Raw genomic sequence first — 21,033 nt, forward strand, 5'->3', positions numbered from 1 at the left:
GTTTTTCCAGTAGCAATGTATAGCTGTGAGAGTTGAACCAACAAAAAGGGGAAAAAAAGAAAACTAAGCACTGTAGAATCAATGCTTTTAGAATTGTGGTGCTAGAGAAGACTTTTGAGAGTCTTTGGACCAAGCAGGTCAAAGCAGTCAATACTTAAAGAAGTTAATTCAGAATATTTACTAGAAAAACGAATACTGAAGCTTAAATACTTAGCCACATAATGAAAAGACAGGACTCATTGGAAAAGATCCCAATGTGGAGAAAGATTGCAGGTAAAAGGAAAAGGAGATGGTAGAGGATGAAATGGATAGGTAGGACCACAGAAACAATGAACATGAATTTAGACAGACACTGAGAAATAGGTGAGAATAGAAGGGACTGGCATGCTATTGTCTATGAGGTCATGAAAGAGTCAGACACAACTGAACCTTGCCTCAGATGCATTATACTGAAATCAAACAGAAAAAAATCAATATAACTGAAAGGTCCATCACAATGCAGAGAAAATGACCACAGAGAAAATAAAAACCATTTATGACATTTTCCCATCACAAATTTTTCAAAAATACTTTCATTTGCTCACTCCCAAAAGACTTTCCTTCTGAATCAGGAAAAAATTGTAAAGATTTAAATAACTGCCTAAAAGAGATATTTTCCAAAGATAACATATACATAGCCCATATATGGCCCACAACTCTCTGGAGAATAGCCTGAGCCAGATTAAAATGTAATTGGGAAATATTTAACAAAATATACAATAAACCATAGACATTACATTTTAAAACTAAGGCAATATGTGACCCACGGGGATCTTATTGTATTAATTAGTGGACCCATTTTTAGTCGAGTTTGACACTATTGCTCTTAAGGGGATCAAGCTGAATGCTGGAAGTTGTTTGGTTTTATAAACACAAAAAGAGACTTGAGGAAAAGACCTTGCATCATGCATGGCCCAGATCTCAAAAATGGTTCCTCTAATCTCCTGTCACTATTGTCAAACTTTTTTTAAAAATTTAAATATATATTCCTATTTGTAAGGAAGTGAGTACCACTGGTATAATCACAGAAGCTCAGAATATAATCACAAACTTTTAAGTGTAAGGATGGATACACATTTTAATGAGTACATAAGATGCATTCGTGCATTGTGACATCTTTATGAGATGTTAATTTCTTAACCGAGTCAAGAAGGGAGCATGACTTTGAATATAGGCTGACTGCGCCTCCTCCGAAGGTTTTAAATAGCAGGAGGCATTTTAATGGTAATTAAAAGTTGGAGCCAGAAGTGAAGGAAGAACCAGCCCCCTGAGAGGGAATAATTTTGGGGGTATAAGAGTACTTCTTCTACCCCAAGTCCCATTGTCACATAATTGGAACTATTCAATTACTAAGAGACAAAGCATCCAGCCAGGAAAAGCAAAACACTCTAAGAGAAGGCACTGACAAAGGAAGATCATCATCCAAAGGATGGGATAGCTTCTTGGAAGGTGAACCATGGTGGTGGAAAGAAGTGGTGCTTATAAATTCAAGAAAAGGACAGGGCTTTGAGAAATCTGCTGAGCAAGCTGACCAGAAAAGAGCTGCATCCAAAGTGAGTTGTGTGAAGACTCCACAAAAACGAAAGAACTTCCAGTACTAGAAATTGTAAATTATCCTGTACCATTCGTGTAGCACACGTGTGCCTCACTACCATTATACTCTATGTTTGAATTCAATCATTCCATGAAAACTGGGTATATTCGTGAGTGTCTGTAACCTAGAATTCTTGACGGACTGTTTTGGTACAAAATGTCCTTACCACCTTAATAAAAGCCTTTGCTAAAAATTAATGAAGTCTACTAACTGATTGTTAATGGGAAACACACTCGTGAGGACTCAGGCACTATAGCATTAGGAATAGCCACCCAAAGGTGAATCTCTAGACCCAGAGGATGTAACTGCTCTCTGGGAAAACCCGACGACGAGTAGAAGCATGAACGTGGAGATTAGCCAGACAGATTGTTTCATGTATTGTTTGTGGACAGTAGTTTGTTGATCTTTTTAACATATAATGTTTAACTTGAGTTCACATCCACAAAGGTTGTTGCATGGATGAGAAAGCAGCAAGACTGTCTCTTCTCTCGTCCTTCTCATGGAGCATACGGATGAGGATTTTTCCAAATATGATGAAAAGGAGCATTCTTAGATCTTTTGCAAGCACAGTAGAATGTTTTAAAGAGTCCAGCACCTCTATTCCTCTAGAAGGGAGAAAAAAATCACAAATTATATTGCTCTTCAGCCTTTTGTGTTTTTCATCCCACTACCATGTATAACCAATTGCAAAATCACTAGATTTTGTTTACAAGATTATCATGTGTTGACTTTGACTGAGGCTCTGTTCCAGTGAAACTTAAACAAGTCCCAATGAGCTGCACATTGTGTTTTTATTCCTTATCTTCTAGGTAGTCTGGAGTCAGGAAGACCTGAGTTCAAATATAGCTTCAGCCACTTACTAGTTGCTTGATCCTATGCAAGTCATTTAACCTGTGTTTACTTCAGTTTCCTCATTTGTAAAATGGAGACAATAACAGCACCTCCCTCTCAGGAGCCTTGTGAGATTGTGGTTATGTTCATCCTTCATTGCTGAAGAAGACCACGCCATCAGAGAAATGATGACATGACTTGCACTTGACTTTGTTTTGAGTGAGGGAGGGCTGTGCAGGTCACCAGCCTCACTTATCCCCCAGAGCCATCTGAATCCAGTGACCAGATATTCATCAGGATGACTGGAGATGACCCAGGATGCAATGGAAGACCTTTGCCCCTTTAGGTAAAGGTCTATTCAGGTACTCACTTAGGGTGAAGTAATGCCCATAGCACAATGTCTGACACAATATTTATTCCTTCCCTCCCTTTTTCTTATCCCTAATATATGTAAACATCAAGAAAAATGTAATGATTATCTCCTATGACTTTTTGTTGTTTTCCATGAACATCAGTGTGAAGAACTCCGTTTGTAACCTCCCTCCAATAAATGGACATCAGTGATTCTGCTGCATCTGTATAGCCTTCAAACATTTTCTGGGGAATCAGTAGGGGTACTGAGAACTTAAGCAACTTGCCCCTTGATCACACAGCTAGCATATGTCAAAGCAAAGTCTTGAACTCATGTCTTCATGACTGTACAGTTGGCTCTCTATCCATTATGTAACAATACTCCATATCAGAAATTAACTGAATTTCTTGAGCATTATGGTAACACCCCTCTCCCACTGGAACTGGTTGGAAACAACACATTGGTGACACCAAATAAATAATACTAAACTTCAATGCAGAGTTTTCAGATTTTAAAAAAAGTTCTCATTTTGATGTCAGTGGTATTTTCAACTAGATTTATGGACAAGAAAAATTTAAATACAGAAGAAAATCTAGTCTAGTTCCTTTCTAAGGATGGAATATGAAGGCAGCAATCCTAATTACCTACCTGGTATCTGTACTCATACATACAGAATGTGTGAGCATTTCAAAGCTTTTTTGAAATATTTGATAGTCTGATTCCCTACCATAAAGTTATTTCCTGATGAAATCAGTAAATGTGAAGGGAACATAGAAACTGACACATGGTCCAATGTTCTCATGCTTTTAAAAGGGGTGTTTCTAATAAACATAACCTTACTGGGCATGAACATTTTCATTCTTCATGATATATCATGAGTCACTAAACTGTTCATATTCTTTGCTCCAGAAATACCACTTACAACTTTCCACCCTAAAAAGATCAAAGAAAGACTGAAAGTACTAACATGTGCAAAAACATTTCTGTCAGTTCTCTTTGTGCTATCCCCAAACCATAAACTAAGTGTCCACCCATTATTAGGGAAGGCCAAACAAATTATGGTATATAATATTGTTGTTCAGGTGTTTCAGTTGTATGACTCTTCATGATCCCATTTTGGGGTTTTCTTGGCAAAGATATTGGAGTGGTTGGCATTTCCTTCTCCAGATCATTTAACAGATAGGAAAACAGAGGCAAACAGGGTTAAGTCATTTGCCCAGGGTTACACAACTAATAAGCATCTGAGGCTAGATTTGAACTCATGAAGATGTGTCTTCCTGATTATAAACCCAATGCTCTATCCTCTGTGCCACCTACCTGCCCATACATCAATATAATGTGATACTATTGTTCCATAAGAATGAAGAAAGGGGTAATTCCAAAGAAACCTGGAAAGAGTTGGTATGAACTGATGCAGAAGGAAGTGAATAGAACCAGGAAAAAATGTATACAATAACAAAAATGCTACAAAGGCAAACAGCTTTGAAAAGCTTGAGAACTTTGATGACTGCAATAACCAATCACAATTCCAGAGAATTTCAGAGAGCTAATAATGTTGGCCACTCCCAGCAAGAGAAGTGATGGACTCAAGATACAGAAGGAGACAAAGACTTTTCAACATGGCCAGTGCAGGAATTTTGCATGTTATTGTTTTTCCTTTCTTTTTTTCTCCTTTAAATGGGGTGAGGTATGAGAGAGAAAATAAATTTTTAATGGAAGAAACTATCATATGTTACAAATATTTTTTAAAGAAACTGAACACTGAAATTAAAATGACTAAGTTTGAGATGTAAGAACATACCTTCCCCCATTTTTTGTGGAGGTGGGAACTTTTAGGTGTGGATGAAATGTGTATTACATTAATTATGATCTATATATAATTAATCATATTTATTATTATATAATAATTATAATGTAATAAAATACAATATTAATTGGATATTATGCTCATAGTTTTTCTGGATTTTTTTTCTCCTTTGGTATAAAGAATGACTTTCTGAGAGGTAAAGGAGAAGAAAGAGGTGTATTGGGGAAATTTATGTGATTTAGAAACAAAATATATCAAAAAAAACAAAAATCAATTAAAAAATAAAATCAATTTAAAAAAATGTCTAACCTTAGAACCATTTACCCTATATACGTATTCACCCACACTTTGTTCATATGACCACAGGGAGCTGGATAGAGGGCTGGAATATGTGGTCAGTTTGTTTCATCATAGGTGGTTTTAGTGTTGACCAAAGATTATAATTGGTGCTTCTAGGATCCAGTCACACAACCTCACTCTGTAGATGAACTGGGGACTAGTCAGACTGATGAGCTTTTTGGTCATGGTCTGGTGCTCGGCTAAGAGGATGCAAAAAGCTATTTGATTCTATTGACCAAACAGCCCGGCTCTTCTGAGTTAACTCATATGATGGAAGTATAATGTGAAAATGACAAAATGACTCACTTACCCCTGTGTGCCCATGGGAATTTTTCTGATACAAAGACTGTTCCTAAGAGACCAGAGATCAGTTCACAGATGCATATTATCAACTGAGTAGTACTTAATAGCCCCTGAATGATGAAAATACTCAAGTGCCAGGGCACAATATGAGGGGGACTTTTGCAGTCTTTCCAAAATTTCAAATCAACTAGATAGTTCCTAGACGAGAAAAGAGAAGGTAAGTGAGAAGACTAAACTGATTCCGCATCATTTTTCTTGACCCTATTTACAATTGATTTCTTTCCTGTAACTTAAATAATGGTTCTCTGTCTCTGAACTCAGTTCAGAAATTTAGCTACCCTGTAATAAGTTAAGTTTAGAAACCTAGTTCTTCTGTTAATTCCTGTTCTATGCTTGACTCAAGAAAATTTGTTATCCTTGGGGAATACAAGTGGACACCAGGGAGGGTAGTCTAGTCTCTTTACACCACCAAGTTATACTTCAAGGATGTCTGATTTATTAACCAAAAAAGTTGGGCCCACCATCTCTGACCTTGCAGGTAGACTCAAACAATGAACTTTTCTTAGTCAAAGAGATAAGAAAGAAGCTGTTGGTAGCCCCTCATTCTCAATTTCCAACCAGTCATAATGTCCTCCACACCACAACTCTGTAATCGTGTCCTCACCACCATGATGCTACCAACCTGTAACCAATTGTATTCTTTCCCCTCCTAGGAATTTCTGTTCTTTGTTCTGTCACACTCCTCAAAAATTATAAAAGGGGAGTTTTCCGCTCAGGATCTTTGGCTAAAATGGAGGCAGCCATAGATTCATTGTCTTGGCAGGTAGCACCTCTGTTAATAAAATGTTATCTTGCTCAGAGGGAATGTTTTTCAGTCTACCTTTGTTGAATTTCATTCATGATGTTCATTAATTCATTCTTTTATTTATTCAACAGGACATTTATTGTCTACTATGTATAAGAAGTTGTTTTGGGGCTAGGAATTTAGGCGTAAAAAGTGATGCCATCCCTGCTTTCAAGAAGTTTATAGAATACTGGTACTTGAAAAAAATGAACCTGAAACATAGAATTGGATGAATTCAGCCATAAAATGGAAGCAAACAGCAGAATGGATTAGAAACCAGAATCCAACAATATGTTTTTTACAAAAAGCATACTTGAAACTGAGAGACACACATGGAATTAAAAAAGGGGGCTAGAGTGGAATCTATTATGCTTCAGCTGAAGCTTAAAAGGCAGAGGTAGCAATCATAATCTCAGACAAAGCAAAAGCAAAAATAGATCTAATTAAAAGAGATAAACGGGGAAACTACATTTTGCTAAAAGGTACCATAGACAACTAAGTAATATTAATACTAAACATATGTGGACCAAATGGCATAGTGTCCAAATTCTTAAAGGAAAAATTAAATGAGTTACAGGAGAAGATAATAAAACCATACTAATGGGTCAAAGGACAAATTATAGAAACAATAATTTCATTAAAGAGAATGACAACAATGAGACAACATTCCAAAATTTTGGGGATATAGCCAAAATAGCACATAGGGGAAATTTTCTATCTTTAAACACATACTTCAGTAATAGAAAGAGTAAATCAATGAATTGGCACACAACTAAAAAATAGAAAAACAACAAATTAAAAATCCCCAATTAAACATCAAAGTGGAAATTCTGATAATCAAAGTATAAATAAAAATGAAAGGAAACTATTGAATAAAAATAAACCTAGAAGCTGGTTTTACATTTTAAAAACAATAAAATAGACAAATAATTAGTTAATGTAATTAAAAGAAAAAAACAAATTTCTATTATCAAAAATGAACAAGATGAATGCACCACCTATGACAATTAAATTAAAGCAATTATTAGGAGTTATTTTGTCCAATCATATGCCAGTAAAACTTACAATCTGAGTGAAATGCATGAATGCTTACCAAAAATATAAATTACTCAGATTAACAGAAGAAGAAATGGAATACTAAAATAACCCTATCTTATAAAAGGAAGTTGAACAAGCCATAAATGAGCTCCCTAGGAAAATGGATGGGTTCACAAGAGAATTCATTTTTTAAATTGATAATCATGTCTGACGGTTTGAGGTTTTCTTGGCAAAGATACTGGAATGATTTGCCATCTCTTTCTCCAGCTCATGTTGTTGTTTTTTTGTTCATTCATTCATTCTTCCTTCTCAAAGAGGACCAAGTAGGTGATGTCTTAACTTGCAAATGAATCGGATTTAAGTGAGGCAGAACCATGCAAAGTCACTAGCCTCACTCTCTCCTCCAGAATTGTTGAAGTCCAGTGACAAGACATAAGTCAAAATGACTGACAATGGCCCCCTAGCTCATTTTATAGATGAGGAAACAGAGACAAACAGGGTTAAGTGACCTGTCCTGGGTCACAGAGCTAGTGTCTGAGACTGGATTTGAACACTCACTGTATGACCCTGGGCAAGTCACTTAATCATGTTTGCCTCGATTTCCTCATCTATGCGGGAAGAGAAAGTAGAAATTGCCCACAAGAATGTAATCAACAGTGATCCTTGTAACAGAGTGCATATCTAGATATTGCTTGTTCTTACCCTTTATGGAAGGGATATTCCCATTTATCACCTCCTACAAAACATTTGGGACCCCTATAAAGAGCAAGCAATGATATAAAAAGTCCATATGATGATCCTAGGATTCCAATAGAAGAAAATATGACGGCATTGACATTCTGAAAAAGGAAAAAAAAAGAAGTTATTCTTTTTCCCTTTGAGAAGAACCTCACAAAAGTATTGGTGGGGAAAGCCACTTTTCTGACAAAATGAATGATTCCACTGATTTTTCATGTGAGTAATTGGTTTATTTTATTTGCAATATACCTTCCTCTCAGTAACCACATAAGGTCAATGGTACAAATATTAATTGAGTCATTTTAGTCATGTCTGACTCTTCAAGACTCCTTTTGGGGTATTCTTGACAAATAATGGAGTGGTTTGCCATTTCCTTCTCCCATTTAGATAAGGAAACTGAAGCAAACTTACTTGGGGTCACACAGCCAGTAAGTGTCTGAGGCTAGATTTCAACTTGGGAGATCACTCTTATTTTAGGACTGATGTTTTCCACTATTTCACCCTAGGACAAATATTACTATCCTGGTTTTGCAAGTGAGGAAGTTGAGATTCAGAAGTTACATACTCAGCAAATCACTTTATCTCTACAAGCCTCAATTTTATCATCTATAAAATGAGGATAATATTAATAGTCCTATCTACCTCCCACAATTGTTACCAGGTTTAAGTGATCTAACATCCAAAGAATGCTTCAAAAACTTTAAAATTATGTGCCAATGCTGATCAGTTATTATTATACTGGGTTTTGATTTTTTCCCCTTTTCCCCCCATCTCCCTGCTGCCTTTCTAACTCACTTGGTCCAATACCAACAGAGAGCTGGTTATCTTTCTGATCTGCCCTAGACCAACGATGTCACTGGATGTTAATGTTCTTAATTCACTTACTGAAAGTGACCTTCCAAATGCAGGATGGTGAAAGCATCCCCAACAGTCAAACTTCCTTAGCTGTAAGTATACAACAGCAGGGAAAAGCATCTGTCAAGACAAGGAAACAAATAGTGAGTTTGGTTAATGGGGAAAGAACTCTAAGTCTCTAAGATGACAGCAATCCCTGTGAGCTGACCACTGGAAGGTCAGGAGCATAGAACAGACAGTCGGCAAGTACGTCGGCTAGAGATGAAATATCATGGATGACCTTTATGCTGATCTTGAAATGATCACTGAACCTGATTAAATAGAGTACTAAAATGAGACAGGAGTTCATGACATCTAAAGTTGTACCCTCTTTTATAAGGGATATGAGGAGGGTGAAAACGAGAAAATTTGTCTTCCTTTGACAAAGAAAAAGCCTGGTCTGGAAATGCTACGATTATTTTTTTCTTTCTAGCAAGCTAGTTGATGTAATGGACAGAATGTAGGATCTGGAGCCAAGAAGATCCAGGTTTGATTTCTGCCTCAAACACTTTCTTAGGTACGTGACTTTTAATCTCTCAGAGCTTCTGTTTCCCTATCAGTAAGACAGGGATGACAATAGCACTTACTTTGTAGAGTTGTGAGGTTGAATAAGGTAATATTTGTAAAGTTCTTTGTACTTGAAGTGATCTACAAACAGTAGCTATTACTATTAGGATTGTTTGCACCTGAACAGCACAATCCCTGCCTGGAGCAAATGACAAAATACATTCTTGAGTCAACTTTTTAATCTAGGGCCAATTGGAAAGGCTTCCACCCAGTTAATGGTAGAAAGGACACAGGCCATTTGGTGGCTTCCTCCTTCTCTTAATCCTTTTAGCTAAGTAGGTGCAATGGTCATTTATACCTATGTTGTTCAAAGAAAAGCACTCTTAGTTTGTTTAAAGTCAGTGCCCTGGAAAAAGCTCCCATCACCCTTCCTATCTATAGCTTTGGATATAATTCTAGTAATTTCCTATTATTCAGAAGGGATACATACTACGTGAGTATGTGATTTCTTTGGTGTTTTTAATGAGGAAAAAAGTAATATTGTCTTTTATCGGAATACTGGGAGACAGCAAATAGCCTATTTGACCAAAGTCGTAAATAGGCAAATATATAGTAAAATATAAATATGATATAATAATAAATAATTGTAATTATGTAATATAAATTACATATTATATTATGTATATGTATTATACGTTATATAATATAATGTAATGTATAATATATTATATTAAGTATATATTTATATATCATATAAATAATATAATTAATAATATAATGTAATATAATATAACATAATATAATATGACTAATGATATGATATATGATATAATATAATATAATGTGTTATATTATGATTATATTACAATAATTCTATCAAAAATTAATATAATATATGATATGATATAATATGTAATATAATATAGTAATGTAATTAATGTAATAGAATATTCTGTTATGTAATTATATTATTATAATATTAAAATTATAAGAATAATTATAATGTAATAATAATAAAAATATAAAGTGAAATACATTTTACTTTAATGACTAACGAAGCCAAAGGGCACTTCACTGATATTAAATCCTTATGAAGAACACACAAGGACAATGAAGTCACTGAATTTTTAGTGTCAATCAGGTAGTTAGTCAATAAGCATTTATTAAGTACTTACTGTATACTGAGCACTGGGCTGTTAGAGACACACAAAAAGGCACAACTATAATGCCTGACACCTCGAGGAGGAGACAGCATGTAAAAATTGTACAGACAAGGTATTCACACATTTTTCAGTTGTGTCCTACTCCCTATGACCCCATTTGGGGTTTTTCTGGTAAAGATACTAGAGGGGTTTGCCATTTCCTTCTCCAGCTCATTTTACAGAGGAGGATGAGGCAAACAGGGTGAAGTGAATTGACCAGGATCACACAGCTAGTGTCTGAGGCAGAATTTGAACTCAGGAAGATGTCTTCCTGACTGCAGGCTCAGCACTCTGTCCACTGTATCTTCTGGCTCTCAAGCAAGGTATAAACCGTATAAATGGAAGGCATCTCCAAGTAAAGGCACCAGCAAAGAGCCAGACTCAGGAAGCAGTAGATGAACATGTCCTCAAATCAACACAAGGCCCCCATATGCCTAAGTACTGATGAAAATGAAGGGGCAGGAGCAAGTCCAGTGCCCCTGAAAGGGCAAAATGAGTTGGGATTTTTGATTCATTTACTCACCACGATCCCACTTCCCAGAAATCCTCCAAGCTTCCAGGCCTCATCAGGAATTTTTTCAGGTGATACTCGTTGCATTCCAGGGAAAAAGAGGAGAATATTAAGCAATATGCTCAGCAGTGCCATATGCAGGAGCGCTATCCCCAGGCAATGAGTATAGTTTGTAGAGCACATGGTACTGACTGAGAGACGGACACTTCTCGGTTGGTAAGAAAGCAGGCCCCATAGACCAGGTAGTCTTGGAAAGTCGCCCCTTGGAAAGTTGACTTGACTGGGCTATGCCAGACCTGGCGGATGGTTTAGTTTGCTAATGCAGTCCTGAGGGGCTGGTGAGGGGTGAGGGTGGGGGATAAGATTCTAAAGGATCTGCAAACCCTGTCCTGGAGGAATGTTGCCACTTAGACATAGGCAGGGTTCACCACAACATTCATAGGCTCTTCTTTGCCCTGGAAGCTTTTTAGTTTTCTATATCCATATAGTTGATTACCTACTGAGTGGTCACTTGGCCATCGAGTCCAGTACTTTGTATTATTATTCTGGCAATCCAGATAAGAAAATTGCATAGCTGGAACTGAAGGATGGAGCTGAGATGAGCATGACTTTAGATCTGCCTTGTGATCCACTCTTACAAGTTCATACCCTTGTCCACTATGAAACAAAACACACACACACACAAAGGAAAGACATGATGAGGTGGCTAGAATTCTACTCCTGAAGCTCCCTATCCTTTACTAATAGATGACAATTCTCTGTTTATGTTTTGTGTCTGTCCTTCATTTTCAAAGAAGACCATAACATCAGACAAATGATGACAAGACTTGCACTTGACTTTGTTTTGAGGGAGAGAGAGCTGTGCAAGGTCACCAGTCTCATTTTCCCCTCCTGAGTCATCTGGATCCAGTGACCAGGTTATTCATCAGGTTGAGTGGAGATGGCCCAGGATGCAATGGGAGACCTTGACCTTTCTTGGCTAAGCCCTATTCAGGTACTCACTTAGAGTGAGGTGATGTCCATTCAGTGAATAGTCCTCTTTAAGAAGTAATCAGGGAACAATTCCCTGTACTACAAAAATGAACTCCCAGATATCTTTGAGAATTCAGCAATTAAACATACCAGAAGCGGAACATCAGTATAGAGACAAAATAAACTGTCATCCACAACCACTTAGGCATGACAGTGCTCCTTAAAAACTTGCAAACAATATTTTAGTAGCTATCACCTTATTGAATATTTGTAAATGCAAACTACATGGAATGGAAAACTTGAAAATACAGAGATTGGGGAAGCAGAAAGAGGGGCCTTGTGTCTTTTCTTTGTTGTCTTGCAATTTTGATTATTTATTAAATTGTGAAATGGATGCAGGTATTCTCAATTCTTTTGGTACTCTCCAGAAAAGCCCATGATTGGCAGTGAGAAACGAGTAGCAATCACACTTGAATTAAATACAGACAGTATAGGAGCAAGAAGCCGATAAAGGGAGAGACAAATGGTGAAAAATGGTACAGAGGCAGAGAGGAAATGGGATGGTGAAGGAAGGCAGGCAGTATGGGGTAAGAGAATGGATATGGGGAGAGACAAAGAGCATCACTCTCATAACCACAGACTAGAGCTGAGAGCACTCAGTAGGATGGGCCTGTTGGAGAGGGAAGAGGGGGCAGGAGATTAAGGTCTCCTTTTGTAGGGTTTTTTGGGGAAGTGGACTGATGTTTCCCTGCACCATCTTGGGGTTAGTTCATTAGCATGTCCAAATCATCTCCAATTTATTGATAAAACTTCAAAGTCATCAACTCTAAGTCATTGGTGCCTTTTGATATTCTGATGGCCTAGAGCTGTGGAGATCTGGATTTTGGCTAGAACTGATCCATCACAAGACCAGAAACCTTGGCAGCAGCCCCTAGGTGGTTTCCCCTGATTCAGCACATATAACTAGGATGTGAATTTTGGTTAACATATGATACAGTTTTTAAATGATGCTCCTTTGATCTTTGGAATGGTGTGTATATAACTTCTAGATGCCCCTTTGCAATCTTACTTCCTATTATTGCCGCTTCATATTGACTACTATTTATAAAAGTATTAAGCTGATAAAATGTGGCAGAAGGTGGCAGGGGAGGACCAGAACTAGATACAATTTTTATACAACTTCATTAAATAACACAATCTTAGTAACACAGTCTTCTATTTCAGCTACAGCAAGGAGTCACATTTTCCTGTCTTTGTTTATTTAAGCCCTCCTCACTTCTATCTGGCAGAGTATCAAATAAAAATTTGGTTTGCATTTAAAGACTTCACAGCCTAGCTCCTACCCTTTCTTTTCAAGATTCTTAGTGATAGGAATTGAATTCTGAAAAGGGTGGGGGAGATTTAGAAAAGAGATATTAAAGAAAAGAGAAAAAAGAAATAAAAATAATAAATTATAAGTAAATTAATTAGAAATTTTAAAAAGAAATCCAATATGGTGGCAATGATATGCCCCACATCCTACTGAGACTCTTAGAGACTTCCATATTGTATCTTCTCAACACTGTTAGGGTGTAGCAAGACTGTCTCCCACATTTTATCAAAGCTGTATTGATGTGGGGAAGCCAGAAAAGATACATCACTGCCATCATCATCTTCTCTCTTAAAGTTGGAAGTACCTGAAGAGACTCGAGGGCCAAACAACTCAAGAGACCAAATCTTTCCTCTCCTGTCCTTGTAGACTCCACCCCACCTTACATAGGCACAGGCATTGATCTCCACCAGTGAGAAGATCACACATTAAAGATTGCCAAGGCTAACTCCTCTACTTGTTCAAGTGGTCCCATTCCATTCCAACTCCTCCAATAGATTGTCCTCTCATTTCCACTTTCCCACATATTTTCAATCTCTCCCTCTCTACTGACTCCTTCTCTACTACCTACAAAAAATGTCAATGTCTCTCCCATCTTAAAACAAACCTCACTGGATCCTCCCATCCTTGCTAACCAACATTCTCTGTTTCTTCTGCCTTTCGTAGCTAACCTCCTCAAAATGTCCATCTACAATAGATGCCTCCCCTTCCTCTCCTCTCACTCTCTTCTTCTCCCTTCAATCTGGCTTCTAACCTTATTCCACCAAAACTTCAAAGTTACTAATCTTTTAGTTGCCAAATCCAATGGTCTTTTCTCAGTCCTCATTCTCCTTCACCTCCCTGTAGCCTTTGACATTGTGCATCATTTTCTCCTTGATATTCTCTTCTCTCTGGGTTTTCATGATACCACTATCTCTTGTTTTTCCTCCTATCCCTCTAAAGATCCTTCTTCTGCTGCTTAGCTGGATGCTTTTCCAGATTGTGACTTCTAACAATAGGTATCCCTCAGGGTTTTATCCTGGGCCCTCTTCTCTTCTCTCCCTATACTATTTCTCTTTATTGTGTCATCAGTTCTCATGGATTTAATTTCCATCTCTATGCAAATGATTATCAAATCTACCTACCCTGCCCCCATATCTCTTATACTTCAGTTTGTCCTCAGAGTTAATCAGTTTTCTCTCTGGAGGTGGGTAGCATTTTCTCATCATGAGCCCTTTGAAATTGTCTTGCATCATTGTATTGATTAGAGTAGCCAAGTCTTTCACAATTGATCATCATTACAACCTCGCTATTACTGTACACAATGATCTCCTGATTCTTCTCACTTCACTTTGGATCAGTTCATGTAGGTCTTGCCAGGTTTTTCTGATACCACCCCCCTCATCATTTCTCACAGTACAATGGTATTTCATCACAATCTTATGCTACAACTTGTTCACCCATTCCCCAATCAATAGGCATTCTCTTGATTTCCAAATCTTTGTCACCACCAAAAGAGCAACAATAAATACTTTTGTACATATAGGATCTTTTCCTTTTTACTCCGATCTCTTTGGGATACAGACCTATCGCTAGGTCAAAGGATATGCATATCAACTGTGAACTTAAGAAAAGTTCTTCTGAGAAGGGGTCCCTAAATTTCATCAGACTCTCAGAAGAGATTCATGACACAAAGAAGGTTAAGACCTCTAGCCCTAAAGCAAGATGCAGTGGCTTACTAGGGAAGGGGCTTTGAGTCAGGAAGGATATTTGGAACAGGAGAGACTAGACTTCTTCCAACTCCTGCCTGGAGTTAACAAATAACCTCAGAGTTATGGTTCTGGAGGAGTCAAAGGAAGAGGTTTCTGCTGATCCTAACCTAAGCTAAAAGGTTACTGAGCAACCAGGTGGCACGCACTGGGAGCAGAGTTAGAAAGGCCTAAGCTCAAATTCAGCCTATACACTTACTAACTGTGTGACTCTGGGCAAGTTATTTAATTTATATCTGCTTCAGTTTTCTGATTTCCCAGTAAAATGGGAATCACAGTAGCAGCTACTTCCTGGGCAAGTCATTTCAGCTCTATTTACCTCAGTTTCCTCATCTATAAAGTGGGGATTATAGTAGTACCTACCTCCCAGGGTTTTTGTGATGATCAAATGAGATAAAAATTATAAAGTACTTAGCACAGTGCCTGACACATACTAAATGCTATATAAATGTTAGCTATTATTATTACTACACTTACCATCATCATCACTGCTCTTTCTGAAAGAGCACTACAACAGTCCAACTGATGAGTATACTCTCACCCACCAGAGTTCCATTAAAGTGAAAGCCCAGGAATCCAGCAGTCTAACCGATCTATGAGAGAAGCCCCGTGGCTTCCAGTTAAATGGAAGCAACCCAAGAAGTCCAGTGGCTTGCCTGGCCAACCGTCCAACAGCTACCATCCAGTGCAGTGCATCGTTCAGGCTCTGTCTAGTGGCCACTGTCCAGTGCAGCAGCCATCTGGACTTCCAGGTGCTGTCCAGCAGCCACTGCCCAGTGTACTGCCACTTGATCATCTGGCTAGCACTGCTTGGTGGCAGTTGGCCAACAGCAACACTGTCCAACAACCCATCTAGCAGAGAAACTCTCTTTTGAGAAGTCAGCCCAGCTGATCAACAGAAAAACTCATGTGCCCCCTCACTTCAAGAGGACTTTCCAGAGAAAGAAATGACATCAAAGTTGTGAGTTGCCTTGCCACAGGGGTTCTCTCTCCATTGCTTCACTATCACTTCATTTTGCCTTTGCCTTTGCAGCACACAAGATAGAGTTTGGAGGATAGCAACCCACAGGTTTATCCTTAGAGCCCTGAAAGCTGTAGCAAACCCTCTTTTGGAGAACCATCTTTGCCAATGTTACCACTGGGGCTGGGCAAGTGAGCCCAGAGGAGGGGTATTGCATAAGTTTTTGTTTGCTTGCTTTTTGAGGCAATCAGGATTAAGTGACTTGCCCAAGGTCACACAGTTAATAAGTGTCTAAGGCTAGATTTAAACTCAGGTCTTTCTGATTCCAGGGCTGGTGCACTATCCACTGTACCACCTAGCTGCCCAGGTTATTACATAAGTTAAAGAGAATTAAGTTTCATTCTATCTATTCAACAGCTACTAAGTTCCCTGTGTAACTAGATAGAACTATGTTAGTTGTCATGGGTGTGGAGAAACAAGAAATAGATGATACCATCTCTTCCCTCAAGGAGCATATAGTATTTGGAAAGAGACATGGCTCATGCCAACATATAAAGTGTCTATGATTACAATCATGTTCAAACTATCTCCCTATAACTTTTGGTCCCAAGACAGTTGCCTGAGGCTCAAAGATTAAGTGACTTGCCCATGGGCACAGTGCTAAACCAATAGTCTCTGACTACCCAGTTGAGCATTCTCCCCAATATACCAGGTTGCCTCTAGGGATAAGAGATGAAACAATCTGAAAAGAAAACATGGGCCATAGCCTCCAAACTAAAGACATGTTTTAAGTGGGCTGTTAACAACTTGGCCTGTATTTTCCCACATAAATTAAATTATGAGTCATTACATTAAAAACGGTAGTTGGAATGCCTGGATTGTTGACTAAAGACCTGCTTAACATAACAGTGTAATGGCAAGCAAAGTAGGATCTTTTGTTGTTTTTGTTTATACCAAAAAGTATAATACCTCTGAATAATGTGATTAAGGAGGATCTTTCCCACCCTTTGTTGCGCCTGGAAAGATTTGTAGGATGGCCCGAACCTTTTGCTAATGAGGCACTGGTTCTCAAGTGTTGTGATACCCCCGGCTCTAAAAAGTGTATAAAGACTCAGAGGTGCAGTTTTACTTTGGGACTTAGTTTTTGGATGAAGGTTTGCCAGATGAGACTCTGGGAAGCCGATAAGCAGCCCCCCAGCTTTGAAAACCCAGATGTTGGTGCTTCCCTCTCTGGTAGCTGTGGTCAGACAGTTGGACCTGTCTGTTGAATTGTGATGTATGTATTGCCTTCTGTTAGACAGTTTCAAAGTACTGTCTTCTGATCTAGATTTCTCTGTATTTTCTCTGAAGTTCAAGGTGCTGACGTTTTCCTCTGAGCTAACTGAATGATACATGTGCTTGATTAAAATGATTGTTAACCCTTCAAAAGTTACCTTTTCTTTTAGAAAAGCAGATCAAAGAAGCTGTGATCGCAGGCCCCCCTGGGTATGTTGGGGTGCTTACTGATACACCTAGCTGAACTAAGGTATCTATTAACATTATGGCAGAAGCAAACAATTGTATGTAAAATTCATTCTCTGGGAAATTCATTTTGAGTTCCTTCTCCAATGCTGAGGACTCCTAGAATTTAGAGATGAGAAGACCTTACAGTCCAGATCTACTCCCTATCCCTTCATGTTACAGATGAGGAACTGAAACCTCTAGAGTAAACTGCCCAAGCACCCACAGGGATCCCCATTCCACCCTATTACCGTTGCCACTACAGTTATTAGTCAAAGATATAGACTATACGGCCAGTCCCAACTTTGACTCTCTGGAGGCTGGAGAAGCAGGAAAAGACATGTCCCCTACCCTGATGGAGCTTATATACTTACAGGAAAAACCATGTCATAGCACATAAAACCAACACAGAACATGATAAGGAAGTTCATGCACTTGGGGTTGAATCATGTGGTTCAATAGTCAGGTTTTTGGCATATGACTCTTGATTCTCCTCCTACCAGTCAACATCTCTTGCAGAAGTATCTTTGTACTTTACATGGGTTATCTCAATTGGTCCTCACAACTAGCCTGTGAGATGGGTTCCATCATCATCCCCATTTTACAGATAAGGATGCTGAAAGAGAGAGCTTAAGGGGCTTGCTCATGGTTGCAGAGCTAATTAAACTTCTGAAACGGGACTTGAACTCAGCTTCTCCTAAAACCAGATCGATCATTCTCTCCTTTCAGACTTCTAGCTAGCTCCCTCATGGCTAATAGGTTAGAGTTAGGAAGACCCAGGTTCTTAACAGTATGACCATGGGCAAGTCCCATGAGTGTGAACCAAGAGCCCCAGACATCTAAAGCTAAAAGTTATGGAGGAGGTGCCTGCTTGTACTGCAGAAGGTAAATTCCACACCTCAAACCACAGTTCTTGGTCCAAAGAAAGACAAGTCACCTTGACCCTCACCTGAGACCCTCCCTCTCCCAGGGATCTGAGTTTCTGCTTTGCAGCCCCACCTCCACCTATGAGGCAGTGGCTAGGGCTTGGAGTCATGAAGAGCGTAGTTCAGGTAGTTTTCTATGTTTAAACCTGGGAAAGTCACTTAACCTCTGTCTGCCTTGGTTTTTTCAACTATAAAAAGGCAATAATAATAGCATCAACCTCCCAGGGTTGTGGTGAGGATCAAATGAAATATTTTTGTAAGGCACTGGTATACAGCAGGCGTTTAATATATGCTGGTTCTTTTTCTCTCTTCCTTCCCTCTGCTCCAAATGCACCACAGCTTCCCGCACATAGCAGATACTTAACTATTGGGCTGGAAGTCCAATAAAGTTGGGTTCCCAGAATGTCCCGGAAAGTTTGGCATCAATTCCTGGGACTCCCCAATGCCTCCCAAATGCTGGAGGGAGGGGAGGAGTCTCAGTCAGACAGGGGATGGCTGCTCTTGAGGCAGGTTCAAGGTCTCAGAGAAACAAAATAACGAAATCTGCCTTTATGCCCCATCTTTTTACAGATCCAAACCTCCGTATTGCCTGGATGCGAGCTCAATATTTTTACCTGAATGGTTCCAATTTTCTCTGAATGGTAGACACTGAATAAACCGGGGGTTCTTAACCTGGGCTCTATGAACTGGATTTTGAAAATATTTTGCTAAATGTATTCCAATATAACTAGTTTCCATTGTCCTGGGTACTTTAGGCAATTCAAAAACTGCATTCTGCCAGGGGACTCGGGCTGCCCTAGGGCTACGAACCGCTGCTATGGCAGAGACCCTGTTTGGAGGTGTGTGCCCCCCTCCCCAACCAGTTTGGGCACCGGCCCGGACTCCGGAGAAGAGCAAAACGCTCAGCCCCCAAGGCGCCTTCGCAAGCATCCTCCGCCTTTGGTTACCCAGTCCTGTGCACCCCATCTCCCCCAACTCCCCCCCGTACGAAAGTACTTGTATCTACGTTGTATATACATTTCTGGTTACCTCTGTTTTTGCTGTTTCCTCGGGACTGGAGTGCAATAACTGTTGGCGGCATAGGATGACTATCAAAGAAGGCAGATCAGGGGGCCCTGGCAGCAGTTACGGGGCTGCCCACTGTATTGGACTCGTGGGGATAGGGGGTGGGAAGGACAAACGGCTGGGAAATCGGAGGGAGGACTCGCGGTTGGATTGGCCAGGCAGTTGGAACTTAGGGAAGGGCTGGCGTCAGCGATAAAAATGAGAGCCGGGGATGCTGGCTGAGTAGAGAAGACAGAGAAAGTGGGGCATTCCTCCTTAAAACTCCCCTCAAGCCTTCACCTTCCAGAGGCCATTTCAAGCCCAATCTCTTCCAATCACTGTATTTCTTCTGTGCGCATCCTTGTACCTCCTCTGAGATCCAGGAGTATCCCTAATCTCCAATGTAAACTCTCTGAGTGCTGATACTTATTTCACCTCTATTTATTTACTCCTATGCCTCAGCCCAGCACCTTGGTAGATACTTCCTGATTGATTCCGGAGACATGCTGGGGAGGAGGGGAGAACTAGAGCCTTTGAGAATTGACCCACCACGGAGCTGAGGAAAGAGGGGAGAAGGTGGGATGACAGATCCGTGGTTGGAGAGTCTGAGGTAGGGGCCCAAGCCACAAGGGAGAGGAAAGAGCCTTGGAGCACAGTCAGGGAGAAATTAATTTGAATGTTAAATGACTTATTAAACAGAATTGAAATTTGCCTTGCCGGGTGGATCGGTTCTTGAGGCTAAGGAGTCATTCTTAGGCACTTAAGTTTGTGGTTATTGAGCTGGGGAAAAGGAGCATATTTTGATTACCATTAAACCTCCGGCAAAAAAGCATAGGGGTTTGTACAGCAAAGCACAGTATCAAAGGTTCAAAATATTATAGAAATATCTTCATTAAAAATCTTTATGTATTGGCTACTAAAAAGACTCAAATCTCTGATCTCATCGATTCTGGAGTTGCTCCCAAAATGTAGATGACAGCCTCTCAGTGCCTGCCAATCCATGGTGATTCTTCTCCATATTCTTCTAAAATGCACTCAGCCGGGATCAACATTTTGAAGGCCTTCCTTGACTGGATGACCACAATCAAGTTCTGAACTCAGATCTTTGTGGATTGTACTTGTGTACACACTGCCCCACCAAGACTCTAAAGGTTGAAGCTTAGTGGCATAGAGGATAGAGTGCTGGGCTTGGCATCAGGAAGACTTGAGTTTAAGCTCTGCTTCGGACCTCTGCTGGCTGTATGAATTTAAGTGAAGACCTTCCAGACTCCTTTCCTCATCTGTAAAGTGGGCATAGTATAACAGGATTGTTCTAACAATCAAATCGACAATCAAACAACAAACAAATCAAATCTGTGTCAAGGAGTTTGCAAACCTTAGACTGTTTATGTTAAGTGTTTACAATGTACCAGGGTGAGATAAAAAAAGGGGGGAAAAACCCCACAGTCCTTAACCTCAAGGAGCTCACATTCTGATAGAGGAAACAACATACAATTATGTCTGTACAGGACAGA

General features: G+C 39.4%; 2 protein-coding genes across 2 annotated transcripts in view; one reads left to right on the forward strand and one right to left on the reverse strand.

The window, feature by feature from the left end:
- Positions 1-6,221, forward strand: part of LOC140510017 (transmembrane 4 L6 family member 4-like) — a 61,809-nt gene extending 55,588 nt beyond the window's left edge. The window contains exon 7 of the mRNA XM_072618275.1: positions 6,202-6,221. The gene's annotated coding sequence lies outside the window, so the exon portion shown is untranslated. The remainder of the gene's footprint in view (positions 1-6,201) is intronic.
- LOC140510016 (transmembrane 4 L6 family member 4-like) lies at positions 1,987-20,174 on the reverse strand. Its single transcript, XM_072618270.1, has 6 exons — positions 19,505-20,174; positions 11,012-11,656; positions 8,771-8,860; positions 7,850-7,986; positions 5,273-5,463; positions 1,987-2,238 (listed from the first exon to the last, which is right to left on the reverse strand). Exons 2-6 carry the CDS (start codon positions 11,180-11,182, stop codon positions 2,231-2,233), a joined length of 597 nt encoding a protein of 198 aa, XP_072474371.1. The 5' UTR covers positions 11,183-11,656; positions 19,505-20,174; the 3' UTR covers positions 1,987-2,230.
- Between the last annotated feature and the right edge of the window lie 859 nt (positions 20,175-21,033).

Source organism: Notamacropus eugenii, chromosome 6 (genome assembly GCF_028372415.1).
Source record: "Notamacropus eugenii isolate mMacEug1 chromosome 6, mMacEug1.pri_v2, whole genome shotgun sequence".
Lineage (NCBI taxonomy): Eukaryota > Metazoa > Chordata > Mammalia > Diprotodontia > Macropodidae > Notamacropus > Notamacropus eugenii.